General features: G+C 43.0%; 1 protein-coding gene across 5 annotated transcripts in view; it reads right to left on the bottom strand.

The window, feature by feature from the left end:
* Positions 1–6,286: 6,286 nt before the first annotated feature.
* The window catches only part of wrn (WRN RecQ like helicase), a 37,309-nt gene continuing 20,247 nt past the window's right edge, over positions 6,287–23,348 (bottom strand). For 3 of the 5 annotated variants that reach the window (XM_036976764.2, XM_036976765.2, XM_036976766.2), the window contains exons 26-36: positions 19,768–19,828; positions 18,914–18,987; positions 18,515–18,602; positions 17,726–17,838; positions 16,646–16,760; positions 16,306–16,434; positions 15,715–15,877; positions 14,456–14,619; positions 11,275–11,607; positions 10,957–11,109; positions 6,287–6,573 (exon numbers count right to left, since the gene is read on the bottom strand). In XM_036976764.2, coding sequence (XP_036832659.2) covers positions 6,460–6,573; positions 10,957–11,109; positions 11,275–11,607; positions 14,456–14,619; positions 15,715–15,877; positions 16,306–16,434; positions 16,646–16,760; positions 17,726–17,838; positions 18,515–18,602; positions 18,914–18,987; positions 19,768–19,828 — 1,507 coding nt within the window. In that variant the 3' untranslated portion in view covers positions 6,287–6,459. Of the gene's footprint in view, positions 6,574–10,956; positions 11,110–11,274; positions 11,608–14,455; positions 14,620–15,714; positions 15,878–16,305; positions 16,435–16,645; positions 16,761–17,725; positions 17,839–18,514; positions 18,603–18,913; positions 18,988–19,684; positions 19,829–23,348 lie in introns of all 5 variants that reach the window. The other 2 variants (XR_016495862.1, XR_016495863.1) reach the window with 1 other exon arrangement.

The raw sequence follows: 23,348 nt of genomic DNA on the forward strand, positions 1-23,348 counted from the left end.
CATCAGCAAGGGCATTGAAGATGAAACGTGGCTGGGTCTTTCAGCATGACAATGATCCCAAACACACCGCCCGGGCAACGAAGGAGTGGCTTCGTAAGAAGCATTTCAAGGTCCTGGAGTGGCCTAGCCAGTCTCCAGATCTCAACCCCATAGAAAATATTTGGAGAGAGTTGAAAGTCCGTGTTGCCCAGCAACAGCCCCAAAACATCACTGCTCTACGGGAGATCTGCATGGAGGAATGGGCCAAAATACCAGCAACAGTGTGTGAAAACCTTGTGAAGACTTACAGAAAACGTTTGACCTCTGTCATTGCCAACAAAGGGTATATAACAAAGTATTGAGATAAACTTTTGTTATTGACCAAATACTTACTTATTTATTTTCCACCATAATTTGCAAATAGATTCATAAAAAATCCTACAATGTGATTTCCTGGATTTTTTTTCTAATTTTGTCTGTCATAGTTGAAGTGTACCTATGATGAAAATTACAGGCCTCTCACATCTTTTTAAGTGGGAGAACTTGCACAATTGGTGGCTGACTAAATAATTTTTTTGCCCCACTGTACCTGCTGGAACGTGTGCTACGGGTGGGAGTTGTTATCGTGACCAGTGAACTGAGATAAGGCGGACCTTTACCTAGCATAGACTTACAGATGAGCTGGAACCAGTGGGTCTGGCGACGAATATGTAGCGAGGGCCAGCCGACTAGAGCATACAGGTTGCAGTGGTGGGTGGTATATGGTGATTTGGTAACAAAACGGATGGCACTGTGATAGACTGCATCCAGTTTGCTGAGTAGAGTATTGGGAGCTATTTTGTAGATGACATTGCCGAAGTCGAGGATCGGTAGGATAGTCAGTGAGTGAAGGAGGCTTTGTTGCGAAATAGAAAGCCGATTCTAGATTTGATTTTGGATTGGAGATCTGTAATATGAGTCTGAAGGAGAGTTTACAGTCTAACACCTAGGTATTTATAGTTGTCCACATATTCTAGGTCGGAACCGTCCAGGGTGGTGATGCTAGTCAGGCGGGCGGATGCAGGCTGCGAACGGTTGAAAAGCATGCATTTGGTTTTACTACCATTTAAAAGCAGTTGGAGGCCACGGAAGGAGTGTTGAGGGCGGTGCAGTTGCCGTACCAGGTGGTGATGCAGCCCGACAGGATGCTCTCCACCTTGCATCTGTAAAAGTTTGAGTGTTTTTTAGGTGACAAGCCAAATTTCTTCAGCCTCCTGAGGTTGAAGAGGCGCAATCTTCACCACTCTGTCTGTGTGGGTGGACCATTTCAGTTTGTCCGTGATGTGTACGCCGAGGAACATAAAACCTTCCACATTCACTAATGTCCCGTCAATGTGGATAGGGGGTGTTCTCTCTGCTGTTTCCTGAAGTCCACAATCATCTCCTTTGTTTTGTTGACGTTGAGTGCGAGGTTGTTTTCCTGACACCACACTCCCAGGGCCCTCACCTCCTCCCTGTAGGCCGTCTCGTCGTTGTTGGTAATCAAGCCTACCACTGTAGTGTCGTCTGCAAACTTGATGATTGAGTTGGAAGCGTGCATGGCCACGCAGTCATGGATGAACAGGGAGTACAGGAGAGGGCTGAGAACGCACACTTGTGGGGCCCCAGTGTTGAGGATCAGGGGGGTGGAGATGTTGTTACTAGAGGTCGACCGACTATGATTTTTCAACGCCGATACCGATTCTTGGAGGACCAAAAAAGGCCGATACCGATTAATCGGCAGATTTTTAAAATTGATTTGTAATAATGACAATTACAACAATACTGAATGAACATTTATTTTAACTTAATATAATACATCAATAAAATTAATTTAGCCTCAAATAAATAATGAAACATGTTCAATTTGGTTTAAATAATGCAAAAACAAAGTGTTGGAGAAGAAAGTAAAAGTGCAATATGTGCCATGTAAGAAAGCTAACGTTTAAGTTCCTTGTTCAGAACATGAGAACATATGAAAGCTGGTGGTTCCTTTTAACATGAGTCTTAAATATTCCCAGGTAAGAAGTTCTAGGTTGTAGTTATTATAGGAATTATAGGACTATTTCTCTCAATACCATTTGTATTTCATTAACCTTTGACTATTGGATGTTCTTATAGGCACTTTAGTATTGCCAGTGTAACAGTATAGCTTCCGTCCCTCTCCTAGCTCCTACCTGGGCTCGAACCAGGAACAACAGCCACCCTCGAAGCAGCGTTACCCATGCAGAACAAGGGGAACAACCACTCCAAGTCTCAGAACGAGTGACGTTTGAAACACTATTAGCACGCACCCGCTAACTAGCTAGCCATCTCACATCGGTTACACCAGCCTAATCTCGGGAGTTGATAGGCTTGAAGTCATAAACAGCGCAATGCTTGATGCACAACGAAGAGCTGCTGTCAAAACGCACGAAAGTGTTGTTTGAATGAATGTTTACGAGCTTGCTGCTGCCTACCACCGCTCAGTCAGACTGCTCTATCAAATCATAGACTTAATTATAATATAATAACAGAAATACGAGCCTTAGGTCATTAATATGGTCGAATCCGGAAACTATCATTTCGAAAACAAAACGTTTATTATTATCACATATACCCTGATTCTGCCTGTAATGAACGCAAGAGAAGTGACACAACTTCACCTGGGTAATATTGCCTGCTAACCTGGATTTCTTTTAGCTAAAAATATATACTTCTGTGTATTGATTTTAAGAACAGCATTGATGTTCATGGTTAGGTACACATTGGAGCAACGATACGCACAGCATCGATTATATGCAACGCAGGACACGCTAGATAAACTAGTAATATCATCAACCATGTGTAGTTGACTAGTGATTATGATTGATTGATTGTTTTTTATAAGATAAGTTTAATGCTAGCTAGCAACTTACCTTGGCTTCTTACTGCATTCGCGTAACAGGCAGTCTCCTCGTGGAGTGCAATGTAATCAGGTGGTTAGAGCATTGGACTAGTTAACTGTAAGGTTGCAAGATTGAATCCCCAGAGCTGACAAGGTGAAAATCTGTTGTTCTGCCCCTGAACCCATCGTTCCTAGGCCATCATTGAAAATAAGAATGTGTTCTTAACTGACTTGCCTAGTTAAATAAAGATTAAATAAAGGTGTACATTTTTTTATATATGTATTTTTTTTAAATCGGCCAAATCGGTGTCCAAAAATACCGATTTCCGATTGTTATGCAAACTTGAAATCGGCCCCAATTAATCGGCCATTCCGATTAATCGGTCAACCTCTAGTTGTTACTTACCCTCAACAACTGGGGGTGGCCCGTCAGAAAGTTCAGTACCCAGTTGCACAGGGCGGGATCGAGACCCAAGGTCTCAAGCTTAATGACGAGTTTGGAGGGTACTATGGTGCTAAATGCTGAGCTGTAGTTGATGAACAGCATTCTTATCTAGGTATTCCTCGTCCAGATGAGTTAGGGTAGTGTGATTGCGATTGCGTCGTCTGTGGACCTATTGGGGCGGTAAGCAAATTGGAGTGGGTCTAGGGTCAGGTAGGGTGGAGGTGATATGGTCCTTGACTAGTCTCTCAAAGCACTTCATGATAACGGAAGTGAGTGCTACGGGGCGGTAGTCGTTTAGCTCAGTTACCTTAGCTTTCTTGGGAACAGGAACAATGGTGGCCCTCTTGAAGCATGTGGGAACAGCAGACTGGGATAGGGATTGATTGAATATATCCGTAAACACACCAGCCAGCTGGTCTGCGCATGCTCTGAGGACGCAGCTAGGGATGCCGTCTGGGCCGGCAGCCTTGCGATGGTCAACATGTTTAACTCACGTTGGCTGCGGTAGGTTTTGGTAGCGGGCCGTGCCGGTGGCGCTGTATTGTCCGCAAAGCGAGCAAAGAAGTTTAGTTTGTCTAGGAGCAAATTTGAAAATACAAATGTCGTTGACAATGGAAACATGTTGGTACCAAGGCAATAGGTAAATTAGCCAAAGTACATGTTAGATCTCTTTAGCAAAGTATGGGTGGCATGAGTAATGTGATGCCATGGATACAATAATGAGTTCCATCTCAAAAACTGGAAACATTAACATCGTTCTGGAAGACCTGAACTCTACCCTTTATGACACAAGCAGCATTTATCTGTCCTGAATATGAATATCATGAAGGGTTTTTTTTCTACATGTGCACGCACTCATGGCGTAGACAGCAAGACAAGAATTATGCCATCGAACACACCGACTAGGAAAACACTAGGATAGCCCATCCACAAATATCTCAGCGCAAAGGGGAAACTCTTCAAGGGAGTGCTGCTAAAATGTATTGATTATATTAGAGTGCACGTGATGTATCCGAGCTCCAACGGCAACTTAGAGCGATTTCCTAGCAAAGGCCCTAAAAATAAATTAATTTCACTGGTCACCTGCTGCTCCCACGTACACCCAGCAGCAGACTCGTGTGGCTGCACTGGTCAGACATCCAGCCCAACTTGAAACAACGGGAGTCATCAATGAAAGCTCATCGATGTCCCAAATGGCACCCTATTCCCTTTCTAGTGCACTACTTTTGACCAGGGTCCATAAGGTAGTGCACTACTTTTGACCAGGCTCCATATACTGATGCTACAGAGAGAATAGGGTACCATTTAGGACGCAGCCGAGAGAGAAGCATTTGTGCTCGGCGCACCCCCTGACGCTAGTTAAAAGAACAATCGATCAGTAATTGAAATGCTGTGTTTCAAATCAAATCGTATTGGACACATACACATGGTTGGCATATAGTAATGCGAGTGTTAGCGAAATGCTTGTGCTTCTAGTTCCGACTGCACTAGAGATGTAGCCCGGGTCTCTGATCAAACTCTTAACATGTTTCCCTGTCTCTATAAAACACTATATTGACTGGGCTTTTCCTCTTAAGGTTTTATTGATGAGGGCCGGGTTTATAACAAATGCGTAGGGTGTCGGGGGAAGAGTCCTGATCTGCACTTTTATGTTACTTGACAGCATCAGAGCTTCAGCATCAAACTAGCCACTGTATCCGAGACAGTTAACTGATGTAAAGTAATCGCTGACTCTGCCACTCTGAGCCAAAGAGGGCAGGCTGTTTAGAATTACCTCAAAGGGGGTTTCACTTTAGCCACAGCGCCCAATGGAAATCTATAGTATTGGTACAGGAGATACTTAGATTCAGTCAAGTCTATTTTGGTCAGCATGAGATGCACTTCTGAGATAGCACTATGGCCACAATGGTGAAATTGATTCCTTTCCCCCCTATATTGTGTTTCCAAGAAGAGGGTGGATTTTATTTTTGTTACCCTCAACAAAAAGTTAAATGCATAATTTACTACAAAAATACATGCTCAAATACAGTTGATATTAAAAAATAAACCATGCATACAGTATATAATCATTTATGTTAGAGCTTGAGAGGACTTTTGTTTAGTTTAGCTAGACATTGCATAGTTGAGCAAATGTAGATGTCATGATGACTGCAGTAGTACTGGCCAATGCACGGATACACATGCAGTCGTGGCTTTACTGCAAGAATCACTATGAACTGTGATGTTTTTTATCCAGGCAAAATGTGAAGCAAAGAGAACCACTATAATCTGGAAACATTAAGTGATCAGATCTACGCTGAACCTCTCCTGTTTTTAAAAATGGTCAGGTCTCAAACTTTAAAAGAGCCTCCAGAACAGGAAATCAGCATTTGATAGTCTTATAATTGGTACAGTTCTCTTCCCACCAGGATCAAACTGTGACAAATTAAGTCTTGCCAGTTACTCTCCATAGAAAGTAGTGTCTGCAGACACACTAATCTGAACCTGGATTAACATGTCCACATGGATGTAAAAGCCCTGTATTTACTAATCTCTTAACCTTAACATGTCCACATGGATGTAAAAGCCCTGTATTTGCTAATCTCTTAACCTTAACATGTCCACATGGATGTAAAAGCCCTGTATTTGCTAATCTCTTAACCTTAACATGTCCACATGGATGTAAAAGCCCTGTATTTACTAATCTCTTAACCTTAACATGTAATTATTGAAGGTCTGTACAGGATTTGAATGAATGACAAATACCTTAGCTCAGCAACAAACTGAATGATCTCTGTGAAAAGGTCATTTTACCAATGATACATAATGTTAATGAGTTGTATATTTTACAACATAGTAATAATTATCTTGTCAACTTGGCACAGTTACATTAGATACTTCTCACTTGCGGGTACTAATTTAACAAGATGCAACTCATTAAGAAATGAGATTACTCCATGACTCAATCATACTACCCAATGATTTCCTTTAAAATACTGTACATTCAAGTTGTATCTTTATTACAAGAGGTTTTACATAATGACATGTTTTACATTAATTAGTCTGCTATGTTACATTGTTAAATTGGAAATCAACACCTTATTTGCCATTTTGTAATAAAGAAAATCAGAAACATTTGGTCAGTAAGAATTATTTGTTGGTCACTGGTCAGTTACGAAAAAAGTCCTTTGTTCTTTTTGGTTTTCTTTGTACAGGCCAAAGAACTTGAACCTCTTGGTAGTTCAGCCCAGTCTGGTAGTTTTCTCTTCGCCGGCTGGCTGACATTCTGTGGAGAGATGAACGTATATTGACAACAATGAGTCCACTGAAAACTATCAAAGCTCTACACTGATTGAGTGACCTTTCTATCCCCAGACCCAGTGTTTCCCCACCTCCGGTCCCCCGTCCCCCCCCCCAGTGTTTCCCCACCTCCGGTCGCCCCCCCAGTGTTTCCCCCCCTCCGGTCGCCCCCCCAGTGTTTCCCCCCCGGTCGCCCCCCCAGTGTTTCCCCACCTCCGGTCGCCCCCCCAGTGTTTCCCCACCTCCGGTCGCCCCACCAGTGTTTCCCCACCTCCGGTCGCCCCCCCAGTGTTTCCCCACCTCCGGTCGCCCCCCCAGTGTTTCCCCACCTCCGGTCGCCCCCCCAGTGTTTCCCCACCTCCGGTCGCCCCACCAGTGTTTCCCCACCTCCGGTCGCCCCCCCAGTGTTTCCCCACCTCCGGTCGCCCCCCCAGTGTTTCCCCACCTCCGGTCGCCCCACCAGTGTTTCCCCACCTCCGGTCGTGCCCCAGAATAGGGAAACCCTGGTCTACCAGGTGGGCACACGACATCTTAATTACATAATCCTCTGGTGGTAAACTGGTTCTGGTTGAGACGTCATATAACCAGTTTACAACCAACTGGTCTCTATTACAACAAGGTAAAGTCTTTCATGACTCTGTGGAAAACACGTAAAATTGTTGTTATTGTAAAGCCTCCTTTTTCATAAAAAAGACGTGAACCAAACATCCCTGTCAAACCAATATACAACCTGACGCCATTGAAACTAGTTTTACCTGCTGGGTACTCTCTCTTCCAAGTTCTTATCATCAACCAACTAAATGTGAACTTCACACTTGTTCTGGCAATGTTCTGGTACTGAGAGCTTCACCAGCTGTCATGTAAAATATGGAAAGGTACTTCAGGGAGAAGAAGCCTGCTCCAAAGTTATTACGGAGATCATGTAGGAGAAAGCTCTGGTGGGTCTTTGTTAAATTGAGTGTTTGTCTGCAGAATTGGTCCCAGTTGTCGCATCAAATCCCCAGTTCTTTAGTCAAATAAAATCACATTCCATGTTTCACTCCGGTTCTTTCCACCTGAATTGAGTTGTATTGGTGCTGAATGGATGGATGATGGATGAATGCAATTAACCCCCCCCCCCATTTTATTTTTCCTTAGAACCGTTGTGTTTCACATTTCCCAGCTTTTATTATTTGTTGTAAGAAATGTCTTATATAAATCAAATTAGATTTGAAGTAACTTCTAATATGCATATTTAACACCCATTAAAAGGTATGTGCTGTTAACATAATTAACAAAAACAGCTATTTTTTAAATGTATAATTTACCTTTATAAGAACAGGTTATTTTATGGTGAGGCTTGTGGTGTCTCCTGAAGCTAGACAGAGATTAGAAGAAGGAGCTCTGGTGAATAAACCACACCGGAATAGGAGTCCGACCTACAGTACCGTGACCTATTGGTTGGGTAAATAGAGACGCCATGCAGCCGATAACACTGCTCTTACTGAAAAGCTCAGGGGTCCTCAGTGACTCTCTGTGTCTCCTCAAGTCAGAGATACAAAAATGCTTAGAAGGCCAGAATGACTTAAGCTACAAAATAAATAGAGGTTGAGGAATGCACACAAACCTCAGACAATAAATCCCCCATCTGTGGCACCTCTGATATATACTATGAAGAGTTCTAAAAACAAGTTCTAAAAACCAACCACAATAAAATAAACAAGCTGGTGTCAAAACAACTGTATAAAGGCTATATGAGAAATAGATCTCTTGGCCACACAGCATGATAAAAACAGGATCTGGACTTCAAACTATTTGATGGGCATGTCATAACGAAGTATAGGAAATATGTACCAGCACAAATTTGTAACGTCCAAATGTGCCGAGAGACAATAATGCATTGCTAGACTGCTACAATTGGTTGGACCTGGAGACTAAACTAGACTTCCAGGATCCTCCTTTGGTCTAGTGTCCGCAGTCCATTGTATGTCTATGTGAGTCTCATGCACGCAGCTGCATCAATACAAGACACACAAGCGTGCTATCCAACATCGGATTACCATCCATCACAATTCCTCCTAAGCCGTTTATCTGACCCCTCTAAATGTAATTTCCTTGAGGAGAGCATTTTTTTTTTGTTAGTCTCCCTCAATCTCATTGGTGCTAAATCTTTAGTGACCTCACCGCCACCGCTCGGTGAAGGGGAGAACGGATCCGGTTGTTGATCTATTTAGAGGGAGCTCTAATGCACATATTGATCTACAGGTCACCATGAATAGGAGGCAGGCACAGTGAAGCGTGCGGAGAAGGTGGAAAAAATAAAGCTTCCAAGTACACATTCACATCAACAGTGAATGATTGAGGGTTTTTCTTTGATGAGAAACACTGATAAAAAAAACTAACTCAAATTGATCATGGTGAAGAAATGCAGTCAGTTGTGGAGAGACAGACATAACTCAACAGTCTGCTGACCACTGCAGCCCGGTCCCAGCTCTTGACCACTGCAGACTGTTCTGTCCACACCTGGTCCCAGCTCTTGACCACTGCAGACCCTCGCCACAGCAGGGGTGTCCAGTGGCCTTTAACCCACGAGTCCCACCACGACGCCGGCGCCATTTGGACTTCTAACCCCTTTTAAAACATGGTGTGTTTGAGCTAAAGAGGGCTGAGCCAGAGCGGTGTTTATAAGACAAGGGAGGATCCCGAAGGGGGCCGGGTCTTTTGACAAAAACGCCTGTAAAATCCGAATGGTTTGAGCTACAATCTATTAAAAAGCTAATAGATTGCTGAGACTCACAAACACACATTTTGTTATATAAGAGTCATTATGGTAAGGGGTTCAAAAAAGGGAAATCATATACTGTAATAAGTTGCTGTCAAACTCAACACAGTAGTCACTGACTAGTTGGATATTCATTTCCCATTGAGCAAACCATTTCTGTACTTACAGCCTTCTATAAACTCATTTATCAGGTTTTTGCTTTGGTGGACTTTATATATACATTTTTATTGATATTTGTCCATAAAACTCATGAATGCAACAGTTTATATCAAATAGTGTTGTGTTCTACTTGTAGCCCTGGTTGTCTTGGTACAACAATTCATTGTGAGGCTAAATATAAGGACTGGACATGCAGATAAATGAAAGTCAGATAAATGAAAAGCCGGTTTTTGCAGGGGTCTCGGGACTGATGGGGTTAAAGGAGGTCAAAGGGCGCTCAAGATGCTCCCGCTGAGCGCTGACCCCAGGTCAGAGGTTAAACGTAAACCAGCTCCAGGCAAAGCCAGGGCACACTCATCTCGTTAGACGGGGGACACCACGTTTCCATCGATCCTCCCGTGTGAGATTAACGAGATCAAAGGGTCACGACCCTCTGGAGAAAGTCACAAATAAACAAAGCCCTTTGTGGCGAATAACAATTAACTCTGCATTAACCAGAGGGTCTGTGTGTTCGCCTGACTGGGGCGGGTGGACATCCTGCTGTGGGCTCATCTGGCGCAGATCTGTTAATGTTTTGGATTTATGGTGAATTCCTGCATGTCAGAGCACAAGATCACCACCCGTGTCATCAGGGAGATCTCTTAAGTTGCACGCAATCGTCGGCATTAAACAGCTCTCAAACAATCTGCTCTGTTGCGCTGTGAAAACCACAACTGGCAGGAGTCTAAATAAGATGAACCAGTGGCGTCACCACAACTGTGTGACGGTATTTCTAGTCACACTGCCAGACGGACACCAGAATGACTACAAAACGATCAGTTAGTGGATGCATAACGCATCCTTTCAGTGGGCCAATGACACTGCTTCCCTTTCTATTGAGGACCTTTAGCTACAGGAGTGGGTGAGATAGAATTGAGCTTGATGGACGGTATTACCAACGGGATTTATGCTAATGAGTTCAGCTCCATCCAATTATACGTGGAAATGAGGACCTTAGCCTGGACACCCTGGGAAGAGAGATCAACAGTTGAACAAGAGCACTGGCCTAGAGAGCGCCACACACTGGAAGTACAGACTGGAGTTTTCCCAGGGTTTTGAAAAGGCTTACTGAGTCGTTTCTTTAATGCAGGGAAAGGGATTTTTGAGAGCCAATTACTCAGTTGATGGAAGCCGGATGCTGATGAGAGCAGATATTTAACCTCCTCTGCCTTATTGATGATTAAATCCACAGTTAATGTCTTAAAAAGTGATCCATTGAAAATAATAGGTATTCATCGCCTTTGTTGAAATGTAAGAAATATTTGTTGTATCATCACGTACCCGACACATTGACACTTGTTATGTTTGTGAATCAAACGTGTCTATCTTGCTAAAATAATAGGTCTGGTACATTGTTTCATATTGTGAGTGAAATCCACTTTTTCTAGGCTGAAAGTCAATAAGTTCTACCTGAGGGGAGTCACTGAAGAGTTCCTGTGTGTCCTCATCCAGTGGCTTCTGGTTCCAGGATGCCAGCTTCACTGCACTGGTCTGGGGGACAGCCTTGGCGGCTGCAGTAAGAGCCTTAGGTGCAAGGACATACTCTGGGACGGGACCCACTTCCTACCAGGGAGAGAAAAGACATCATCTTTAGTAGGAGACACATTGACTGAGACATACTGCAAATTATGTTAGTCCACAAATGAAGATAGGTTTCCGCAGAGGTGTATTGGTGTAAAAAGTACAGGCTAGTTTTAAATCTGTTTGTTTTTGTTAGCTGAACATTACCTCTGGCATTGGAAGATCCCTGAACAGGTAATCCTCTTCCATACTCATCTCCATCTCGTCTGGGAGTCCGACTGCTAACCAACCAACAGGTTGGGGTGGGGATAGCTCCACTGGGGCTGGCTGGGCTGGTGATAGCTTGATGGGGGCTGGCTGGGCTGGGGATAGCTCCACTGGGGCTGGCTGGGCTGGGGATAGCTTGATGGGGGCTGGCTGGGCTGGGGATAGCTTGATGGGGGCTGGCTGGGCTGGGGATAGCTCCAATGGGGCTGGCTGGGCTGGGTCTTTTTCTATCCTCACTGGCTTGTGGACGGAAGGTTCTCTCACCGGTTTGTCCTGGAAGAAACACACAAATGAAGTGCCTACTTAGTGCTAGGGAATGATGTCACATATGACTTGAGAGCTGGATTCCATTAGGAGCTAGTATTAACAACTGCAACGAAATCCTACCCAAACAGACAGTGTCAAATATCACTATGAGCCACTAACATGGACTCAACAGCAACGAGGGAGATGACTCCCATGTAGAAGTGGGCCAGTGGTGTGAAAAACCTCCCAAGCTGCTTTCACATCTGGAGAGGGGAGTGGGGCTGAGGACAAGGGCCAGGCTGGGTCATGAAGCTTGGCTGGGGCATGGGGCCGGGCTGGTGCATGGGGCCGAGCTTGTCGTGCTGCGTCAGCCTTTAAGGAAATAGGTCCCCTGTAGTAATCAGTCTGAGAGGAAGGCACCAGATGTCAGCCTAGCCTTTAAAGCCTGTCCCCTTAATGGGGACTAGAGCAGCCTGAGAGATTGTGCTCTGCACTGACAAGAGTGGTCATAGAGGGAGAGGAGAAGAGAGGGGGAGGAGAAGAGAGTGGGGAAAGAGAGAAAGGGATAAAGAGAGCGTGTACAGAAAGAGAGAGAGATAGACTATAGTGTACAACTTTAGGGCTGGAGATGTCATTATACCTTCACCTTGAGGGAGTTGTTATCAACCACACTGAGAAATTAACCGTCACACAGGTGTATTTGAAAGGTATACATTAGCTGAGCAGGCTTTGTCACGGGCACAATCTGAATATAAAATGAAATATATCCATGGTGAATTATGTAGTAACACTTATTGCACACAACGTGAGTCCGTGCAACTTGTGACGCACATTTTTTAAACCTGGACTTATTTAGGCTTGCCGTAACAAAGGGGTTGAATTCTTATTGACACAAGACATTTCAGCTTTCATTTTTATTTGTAAACATTTCTCCAAACATAATTCCACTTTGGCATTATGGGGTATTGTGTGTAGACCACTGGCACAAAATATCAATTTAATTAATTTTCAATTCAGGCTGTAACACAACAAAATGTGGAAAAAGTCAGGGGGTGTGAATACTTTAAGGCACGGTAGATAGATAGTAGTGTCGTTCATCAGGAGCAGTGATATGTACATCAAATGATGGCTACATTCTGGGCTTGATAAGGATGAATAAACTACCTGACATCAGTGCATTTCTAATCAGAAAGTAGGATCCGTGCTGACTACAGGGGAGCGAGACCCTCATGAGACACTTACACCAGTTGTACCCCAATGAAGGAGAAATAAACCAAGGGAATACAGTGGTGTAACGCTTCGATCACGACAGCGTCATTGCATTTTGGTACACCACATGGTCTGGGGCTGTGTGTCACAGCATGATTGGACTGTGCTTGTTGTCATTGCAGGCAATTTCAACGCTGTGCGTTACAGGGAAGACATCCTCCTCCCTTATGTGGTATCCTTCCTGCAGGCTCATCCTGACATGACCCTCCAGCATGACAATGCCACCAGCCACAATGCCACCAGCCATACTGCTCGTTCTGTGCGTGATTTCCTGCAAGACAGGAATGTCAGTGTTCTGCCATGGCCAGCGAAGAGCCCGGATCTCAATCCCATTGAGCACGTCTGGGACCTGTTAGATCGGAGGGTGAGGGCTAGTGCCATTCCCCCCAGAAATGTCCGGGAACTTGCAGGTAGGTGCCTTGGTGGAAGAGTGGGTTAACATCTCACAGCAAGAACTGGCAAATCTGGGGCAGTCCATGATGAGGAGATGCAATGCAGTAATTAATGCAGCTGGTGGCCACACCAGATACCGACTGTTACTTTTGATTTTGACTTTTGTTCAGGGACACATTATTATATTATATTTCTGTTAGTCACATGTCTGTGGAACTTGTTAAGTTTATGTCTTAGTTTTTGAATCTTGTTAAACAAACATTTACACATGTTAAGTTTGCTGAAAATTAACACAGTTGACAGTGAGAGGAAATTTATTTTTTTGCTGAGTTTATCACAATTTCCTCCCCCCATCTCAAAATGGATTGGTTTTGACCGTTTGGAAGTAACATTATTTCTTTCCTCCCGCATCAGCGATGCAGCGCACCTCGTAAAACGTGATTGATGTCCTTGTAATGAAATCATCAACTTTACCCTGTATATCTAAAAATGACCATAAACACTGATTGTTAACTAAAACTATTTTGGATGGTGAACGTGAAAAATCAAATCTATTGTAATCCCCGTTCAGCAGGTATAGCCAGATGACTTCTCTTTTTCATTCTGGTAAAAACACAATTTCCAACAGCGCCTATGTCATGTGATAGTTTTGTGGTCACAACTAATAAAGCCATTTTAGCATTTGAATGCTGAAGGCAGATGTGCAAGATCAGGTCACATGTCACATAAGATGTTTTCGGAAAGCAGACCGTAATATGAGCAACGACTGTTAGTGAACCGGCGATTCGTAACGTTTGAATTGCTTTCCTGACCGATGTATCCTACATTTGGATCAGTTTGGGGTCCGTGGACCGATGTATCCTACTTTTGGATCAGTTTGGGGTCCGTGGACCGATGTATCCTACATTTGGATCCGTTTGGGGTCCGTGGACCGATGTATCCTACATTTGGATCAGTTTGGGGTCCGTGGACCGATGTATCCTACATTTGGATCCGTTTGGGGTCCGTGGACCGATGTATCCTACATTTGGATCAGTTTGGGGTCCGTGGACCGATGTATCCTACATTTGGATCAGTTTGGGGTCCGTTGACTGATGCACTAGTATCTTAAACACTTGAATCTGGGACCGATGCGTATTTGTGAATCGTTACATCCCTAGATAAAAGCGTCTGCTAATTGACAGATATTATATAACAAAAATCTTATATTGACCTCGCGTTCTATCCAGGTGAGCTCAGGCTGCTGTCGGCTGGTGGAAACAGCAGGTGGGGCCGTGGGCATCCCCTGTCTCTGCAGCAGCTCCACAGTCAACTGGATGAGGAAGGTGCTGATGTCGTCGGGGACTCTGGCTCGAATGGCCTTGATGTCACTGAGGTCTGTGGAAAGAGGATAGGTTAGTCGAGAGCGATAGGGTTTGTCAGTGTGGAGAGAGGGGGGGGGGGGGGTTCTCAATTAGATAAAAAAATATCAGAATTAGGCTGCCTGTATTAATGTAGCCGAAGCGTCTCAGAGTAAAAGTACAGATCTTGGATCGGTTTTGACTTTTACATCATATTGAAGCACTCCTTCACAGGAGTTTTTTTCTGATCTGGGAAATCTGCTGGCCCTAAACCATGTCAGGACGTGATAAACAATCTTATCTTGGTAAATAAAGTTGAATGTAGCCTGGGTCAGTCTGTTTCTGCCCCTTCACAATGACAACAATGGAGTTGGCAAGAGCATAAACAGATCTGGGACCAGGCTACAGAAGTAGACAACAGATCTGGGACCAGGCTACAGAAGTAGACAACAGATCTGGGACCAGGCTACAGAAGGAGACAACAGATCTGGGACCAGGCTACAGAAGGAGACAACAGATCTGGGACCAGGCTACAGAAGGAGACAACAGATCTGGGACCAGGCTACAGAAGTAGACAACAGATCTGGGACCAGGCTACAGAAGGAGACAACAGATCTGGGACCAGGCTACAGAAGTAGACAACAGATCTGGGACCAGGCTACAGAAGTAGACAACAGATCTGGGACCAGGCTACAGAAGGAGACAACAGATCTGGGACCAGGCTACAGAAGGAGACAGCAGATCTGGGACCAGGCTACAGAAGGAGACAATAGATCTGGGACCAGGCTACAGAAGTAGACAACAGATCTGGGACCAGGCTACAGAAGGAGACAACAGATCTGGGGCCAGGCTACAGAAGGAGACAGCAGATCTGGGACCAGGCTACAGAAGGAGACAGCAGATCTGGGACCAGGCTACAGAAGGAGACAACAGATCTGGGACCAGGCTACAGAAGGAGACAACAGATCTGGGACCAGGCTACAGAAGGAGACAACAGATCTGGGACCAGGCTACAGAAGGAGACAACAGATCTGGGACCAGGCTAGTGTTTAATGTAGAGTTTTTCTCAACCTAGATGAGACTTTGAGATCTAATCTAATTTTGAGCGATACAGGAAGTGACATGTCCGTACCAGAGTTGACAGGGTGTGACTGGATGATGCGGCTGACAGTAGTTCGTATGGCGGTTGTTAGACCAGCTCTCTCTGTGTCCAGCGGGTGGTTTGCCCTGAAAGCCTGGATCAGCTGAGTTTCTAGCACAGCAACGGGTAAACTGCGCACATCAGACACCTGCCTCTGAACACAACACACACATATCTTTAAGAACAACACTTTACATGCCTATAGTGCTCATAATGGACGGTGTCAGTTGAGGAGCACAGTAGGTGAAAATTGAATTCAGGTCTGTGCACCTAAATCGTCCATCGTCCTCAATGTCCAGATATATGCATGTGGTGGTATGTATATCAAATTTGAATACAGCCCTAAATTGAAAATATATATATTTTTTATTATACCAAACTAAGTAGAGCCGTACTGGCCTGGTTTGACTTCCACCATAGTTGCAGAAACTGTAGGAGAAAGGCTCATGTAGAAAGATTCTCCCAGCAAGCATAGCATGCTTCTTAATGGTATGACATTGTGAAAAGGATACGATCTCCAATTGAAATAAATAAAACCAGACGGCCATTTCATGTAGCCAGGACTAAACAGGGCTCTCTAACCATGCTCTTGCCCTCCTCCTGGAACAGTCTGTAGGTGATGGCAATACTGTTAGGTAGAGAGGACCTCCCAGTCACCGCCCCTCTAACGCTCTCTGGACCTGGGGCTGAAGCCAGAGTCGAGGAGTCCACCTGGATAACAGACAAGAGTTTAAGACATTGTTGAACACCCTGTACAAATACCAGCCAATGTGTTGTTTGCCATGTTGTTGGTAGTAGAATCTGGGAAAACACATTCAGGAACACGTAATGAGGCCAATTGTTATGGTCATGTAGGATTAACTTATGGTTTATGATAGTCGAATCATAGCCTATGCCTGTCTCAATTATGGACATGACTTACCTTCAAGTTGTGAAGCTCACAGAAACTTGCTATGGTTTTGAGGAGGGGTATAAGCATGCTGGACTTTGCCTCAGAAACACCATCCACCTGCTTCAGACTGGACACAGTGCACGGCCTGCAAAACACCAACAACATCATCAACTAGCAAAGAGTACACTGATTTTTTAAAACTATTTTCCATGTTAACATTTAAGGATTATTACATTCTTAAAAAGAGATTATTACTCACTAGTAGTTATTTTAATACAGCAGACTGTGAAATGATAATTACATTTATGAATGAATGAACACAGATCTGGCCAAAGAACCGGGGAGGTCTGTGGCTATGACCCGTTTTGACCACCAGCTTTGTTAACCTGTAAACGTTTGTTTACCAGTCAAACGTTTGGACACACCTACTCATTCAAGGGTTTTTCTTTTTACACATTGTAAAATAATAGTGAAGACATCAGAACTATGAAATAACACATATGGAATCATGTAGTGTTAAATCAAAATATATTTTATATTAGAGATTCTTCAAAGTAGCCACCCTTTGCCTTGAGGACCACTTTGCACACTCTTGGAATTCTCTCAACCAGCTTCATGAGGTCACCTGGAATGCATTTCAATTAACAGGTGTGCCTCGTTAAAAGTTAATTTGTGGAATTTATTTCCTTCTTAATGCGTTTGAGCCAATCAGTTGTGTTGTGACACGGTAGGGGTGGTATACAGAAGATAGCCCTATTTGGTAAAAGACCAAGTCCATATTGTGTCAAGAACAGCTCAAAAAAGCAAAGAGAAATGGCAGTTCACATGAAGGCAAAGGGTGGCTACTTTTAAGAATCTAAAATACATTTTGATTTGTTTAACACTTTTTTGGTTACGACATGATTACATGTGTCATTTCATAGTTTTAATGTCTTCACTACTTTTCTACAATGTAGAAAAAACCTTGAATGAGTAGGTGTCCAAACTTTTGACTGGTACTGTACATGTCCCACTAAATTCAAAGCTAATTATGACTACCGACTCCTGAAAAGTGAACAAGACGAAGTGAGTCACCACACATGAAGGCAGACGCCCATCAACCCACTGTACCTCATCTTGGCCATTTCCAGGAGGATTTTGTTGGTGGCCAGTATGGCCGGTGGGATGTCCTTCTCACTGGCCAGTTTCTGTCTTTCAGCAACCAGCTTGGCGTACAACGCCGTCTATGGAACAACAAATTACAGAGATATTTACAAGAGAGGAACATCAGCAAGAATCAACAAATTACAGAGATATTTACAAGAGAGGAACATCAGCAAGAATCAACAAATTACAGAGATATTTACAAGAGAGGAACATCAGCAAGAATCAACAAATTACAGAGATATTTACAAGAGAGGAACATCAGCAAGAATCAACAGATTACAGAGATATTTACAAGAGAGGAACATCAGCAAGAATCAACAAATTACAGAGATATTTACAAGAGAGGAACATCAGCAAGAATCAACAAATTACAGAGATATTTACAAGAGAGGAACATCAGCAAGAATCAACAAATTATGACATGTAATGCAATGAGCTACTGACTATGAAACGAGAGGCTCTGCAAGATCAAGTTTCACAGCATTTATTTCTAATGGGAGGCAGCACATTGATGGGAACGTACATACTTATTATGGACAGTGATCTTGTAAGTGTTCTACATATTATTTATTTTGTATTCTTTTCTTATGTCTGCCAGTCTTTGTGCAAATGTGATGTGTGTCACTGTACTTTGTCTTGTAATTGATGCAATCGAATGACCTTTTGGGGACAATAATGATTTATTGAATGGACTGGTTTCATCAAATAGAGTGCACCTTAAAGAGAGTATGGATTATGTTCTGTTGACTCTACCTGCAGTTCAAGCTCTCTGGCGGAGATGGGGGCTGGCTGTGGTTTGGACACCGCTACCTGGGTCAACAACTTGGATGGCGTCCTGTCACTAAAAATATGTGACGAAAAGCCATCAAACCCGAGAATTCACATCTTCCTATAACCTAAGGGCTGGTTTCCAGAACACAGATCAAGCCTCGTCTTGGAATAAAAAGCATTAATCAATGGAAAAGTTCCTTTGAAAGGGCATTTTCGTAAAAGACTTAACTTGGTATCTGGGAAACCATACACTTTTATTAAAATATTCACCTATTGTGTTGTTTCAGAGGTTTCTCACTACAAAATTGGATCCGAACAAACTAAGTACACATAAACAGGCAAATATCATGTCCTCTATTCTCCACATCAACCTCTTCATACCTGCTAGATGACATGTCCAACTTCTGGATAGATTTGCTGTTGACTGGCCTACAACAGACATTTAACCCACTGTTCTGTGGAGAGACAGGAAAAATCACAGTTGACATATTCAACACTTATTGACCGTCAAACATTTTCCATCAATAACATGCACTTCAATAGTGTTGTTGCATGAAAAAGTATTTCAGTTGGCACTTAAGTGTTACAAAAAATAAAAATAGGCCCACTACAAACTAAGTACAACTTATGAAGGCATAAATAAAGCATACATAAAGGCTTCATAAGCACCACATAAAGGCTTCATAAGCACCACATAAAGGCTTCATAAGCACCACATAAAGGCTTCATAAGCACCACATAAAGGCTTCATAAGCACCACATAAAGGCTTTATAAGCACCACATAAATGCTTCACAAATCTATAAGCGCATTTATCAATTGTGTCTAAACATAGGTGTGTTATGACATTTGGCAGCTCACCCTACAGTGGGAAGGACCTGTCACCTTTTACACAGAATTTATAGAGTATGACATACGCTTATAGATTTGCGAAGCATTTATGTAGTGCTTATGTAGCCTTTATAAGTTGTACTTTGTTTAAAGTGGGACCAAATGATCAGATCTGTAAAAACATTAGCGATGGAGGCTAGTCATTCTCTCTGTACCAATCCTCCAGAACACACTCATCTGAGAGGTGGAATACTGCCTGTCAGTGGCACTAGTGGTGGTGGCTAGTCATTCTCTCTGTACCAATCCTCCAGAACACACTCACCTGAGAGGTGGAATACTGTCTCAGGGGCACTAGTGGTGGTGGCTAGTCATTCTCTCTGTACCAATCCTCCAGAACACACTCACCTGAGAGGTGGAATACTGTCTGTCAGGGGCACTAGTGGTGGCTGCAGGGTTCTGCTTTCGTCTGAAATCAGAGGCCCAGAGAGCTTTTTGTACTGGGTTGACAACATTCCCTGTGACTACTCACCAATGATTGAATACCTATTTGTAACATGAAGACACCAAACTATTGGTGAGTGTTCACCAAACAGCCTACACAGTACCAGATGACCAGACGACAGACAAAGGTGACATTTCAATCAAATTAAAACATGTTTAGTGAGCTTTGCATTTTTGAGCCATTTGATAATTGATCACTCTTCTGTTAGGAGGAAGCAGAACACAGCTCCACAAAATAACACAGCCAATGTGACTTGCTCTAAGAGTAAGCATTTACTAAATGACTGAACTGTAAAAATGTAAAAGAAAGTCTAGGGCAGAACTTGACTGGAAGCCAAAGAAAACACGTGTGTGTGCGTGTGCGTGTGTGCGTGTGTGTGTGCGTGTGCGCGTGTGTGCGTGGAGAGAGCCAGAAAGGCACACTATGAAACAGAGAGGAAAAAGATATGAAAGCCAACACATTGATACATCCAGGAGCCATACCATGGTGGTGATTTGCACCATTTCACACTCATTTAAAAGGACAGCTGCAGGATGGTGGAGCCAGGGAAGAATATGGAGGCCTTGTCAAGAACAAGGGAGTTTTAAAATAATGCTTTGGCTACACTAACCTCCACTACACAGCTCTCAGTGATGCTGACAAGCTGATGACGTCTGCACCACACACACACACACACACACACACACTAATAATCCCAAATAACTTCCCTTTCCCAAAGCCTGGAAAATCTGGAATTACACTAAATATTATAAACATGTCATTATGCAACAAAATATGCAAAAGTCGTCTAGAATTACAGCTTTTTCTCAAATCTAACAAAAATGTATGTCTCTTTCCCCCTAACACAACGGGTGTAGACTTAACCGTGAAAATAGTAATCAAGAGGAATACAATACACAAGAAAGGAGCTATATTTTCTATTGAACCTTTATTTAACTAGGCAAGTCAGTTAAGAACAAATTACTATTTTCAATGACTCCCAATCCCGGCCGGATGTGATACAGCCTGGATTCGAACCAGGGACTGTAGTGACGCCTCTTGCACTGAGATGCAGTGTCTTAGACCACTGCCCCACTCGGGAGCCGAGTACGAGTACCAGATCAATGTGGAGATATATACAGGGAGAACCAGATCAATGTGGAGATATTTACAGGGAGTACTAAATCAATGTGGAGATATATACAGGGAGTACTAAATCAATGTGGAGATATATACAGGGAGTACTAAATCAATGTGGAGATATATACAGGGAGTACCAGATGAATTGTTTGGGTAACCATTAATTAACTATTTAGCAGTCTTATGGCTAGGGGGCAGAAGCTGTCTTGGAGCCTGTTTTCCAACTGTATTTTATGTGAATTTACTGTACAGATTTCAGAGATTTAATTTCATGCCAAATGCCAGGAGATATGCCCCATTTGGCACCTCAACGTTGTGTTAACTTTGATCTCTTTGATGTTTTTACAAACGGTTTTGTTGATGTGTGGCAACAGCTGGTTGCGCCTATAGCCCTATTCGGTCAGGATTCGTTTTACTGGGGAGGATAGAGACGTACAATTATGTGCACAAGCACAAATCACCACATCCGCCATTTAAGTCCGGTCCAAATATGCCATGTGGGTCATTTTTACAAAGCAGGAGAATAATCATTCCAACCGGGAAAAAACAACAACAGTTTTTCGATTAAATCCAAGGTCCTCTGAATAGAGTCCCACGCGAATCGACATCCCTGTGTATTGAGAGAAATGTCTGCGTTTGTTGCTCGCGGATTGAGCAAGAAAACAAAAACTAAGTCAAATAAATGTATGCTAATAACAAAGTGCTGCTCAAAGCCTACAGAACCGTGAAAAGGTATTTGACCCCTTTCTAATGGTTTTGCACATTTTTGATACTGAATGTTATCAGATCAACCAAAACCTAATATTAGATAAAGGGAACAAATCACAAAATGTACATACTTATTTAATTTATTTCATAAAGTTATGGAAAACCCAATGCCCCTGTGTGAAAAAAGACTGGTTGTGCCACCTTGAGCTGCAACGAATGCAACCAAATACTTCCTGTAGTTGTTGATCAAATCTCTCACATTGCTGTGGAGGAATTTTGGCCCACTAACAATGAACTTTTTCACACAATTGGGGAATTGGGTGTTGCGTAACATATATGAATACATTTGTAAACTCAGGTTCCCTTTATCTAATACTAGGTTTTGGTTGAAGATCTGATAACATTCAGTATGAAAAATAGAGAAAATCAGAACGGGGGCGAATACTTTTTCATGGCACCATGTATATACGAAGGGCCAACATGTATCAACTTTCACAGTGAATGCTTTTGTTTCTACGTTTTGCCGACAACTAATTGAACATCGCCAAGTGTGCCAGTAAAAAATTATTGAGCCTATTTATTAATGCAACCCTTGCTGTTTATAAAGCAGCATTACATCGATCTAGACTTTTAGAAATTACAAGTTCACTTTCTGGGGGGGGTGCATTTATGATGTCTTCCACTGTGGATCGATAAAATATCCTAATGATTATGATCCAACTTCCTCAATTCAAATATTATGGCGACCAGTGGCGTGTTTTCATGTATGACAAGGGAAGCCAAGCTTCCCAAAAACATCTTGACATGAAAATTAAAACAAACAAAAAAAATTGAAGGAATTGTCCTTCAATTTGCATGTGGCTGAATGCATCTCACCAGAGAAAGCATCAGAGAGAGCAAAACAGCGCCCCTCTGTCTCTGTATGTGTAGCCCATCTATCTGATGCTGTCTGGTCAAAGAGAGTATGACAATTTGGCGCTCACATAATTTAATTTAATAGCCAGGGAATTCAGCAAGAATTTGGCTCCCCTTGATCATTTTTTAAATAAAAGCGTTGAGCTAAACTGAGTGACAATGAAAAAGTGTGAAGGGAAACCAGTTTGGAATTGGCAATACACCAATCACATTACATCAAAACCAAAACGTCATTGAAATGTAACAAACGTCCTCCGGTGGCTCTCCTAAATTAGCCGTGGACGGAGATAGGGATTTGGACTCGGTGTACCGGCGATTCTGATCCCAACCATAAAAATCACACTGTGCATATGTAGCTAGATATGGTAGGCCAATGTTAACTAGCTGGCTCATCGTTGCACATGAAAGTAAGTTAGGCCTAGGACAACAAACTAAAATAATGTAAACTACTTTATGTTAGAGTCATAGATCGTTTTGGCAACATGAAAGAGGACGGTGGTATTGGCGTTCCTCTAAGAGGATGTTATGTTCACAATGCACACATTTTAAGAAAACTGTCTGAAACTGAGTTCGTTTGTCCAATAAGGAATGCTCATTTTGGTTGTCTTGCAAAATGTTTCACTACGATGTGCCCTAATGAACACGACCCAGATGAGCCTCTCGAAGCCATCCTGATGGAAAGGCATTTGTGTTCTCTCCCTCGCTCTCTAATGAGTGTGTTCTCTCCCCCTCTCTCTAATGA

The sequence above is a fragment of the Oncorhynchus mykiss genome, chromosome 5 (assembly GCF_057628025.1).
Source record: "Oncorhynchus mykiss isolate SJ-2025 chromosome 5, ASM5762802v1, whole genome shotgun sequence".
NCBI classification, from domain to species: domain Eukaryota; kingdom Metazoa; phylum Chordata; class Actinopteri; order Salmoniformes; family Salmonidae; genus Oncorhynchus; species Oncorhynchus mykiss.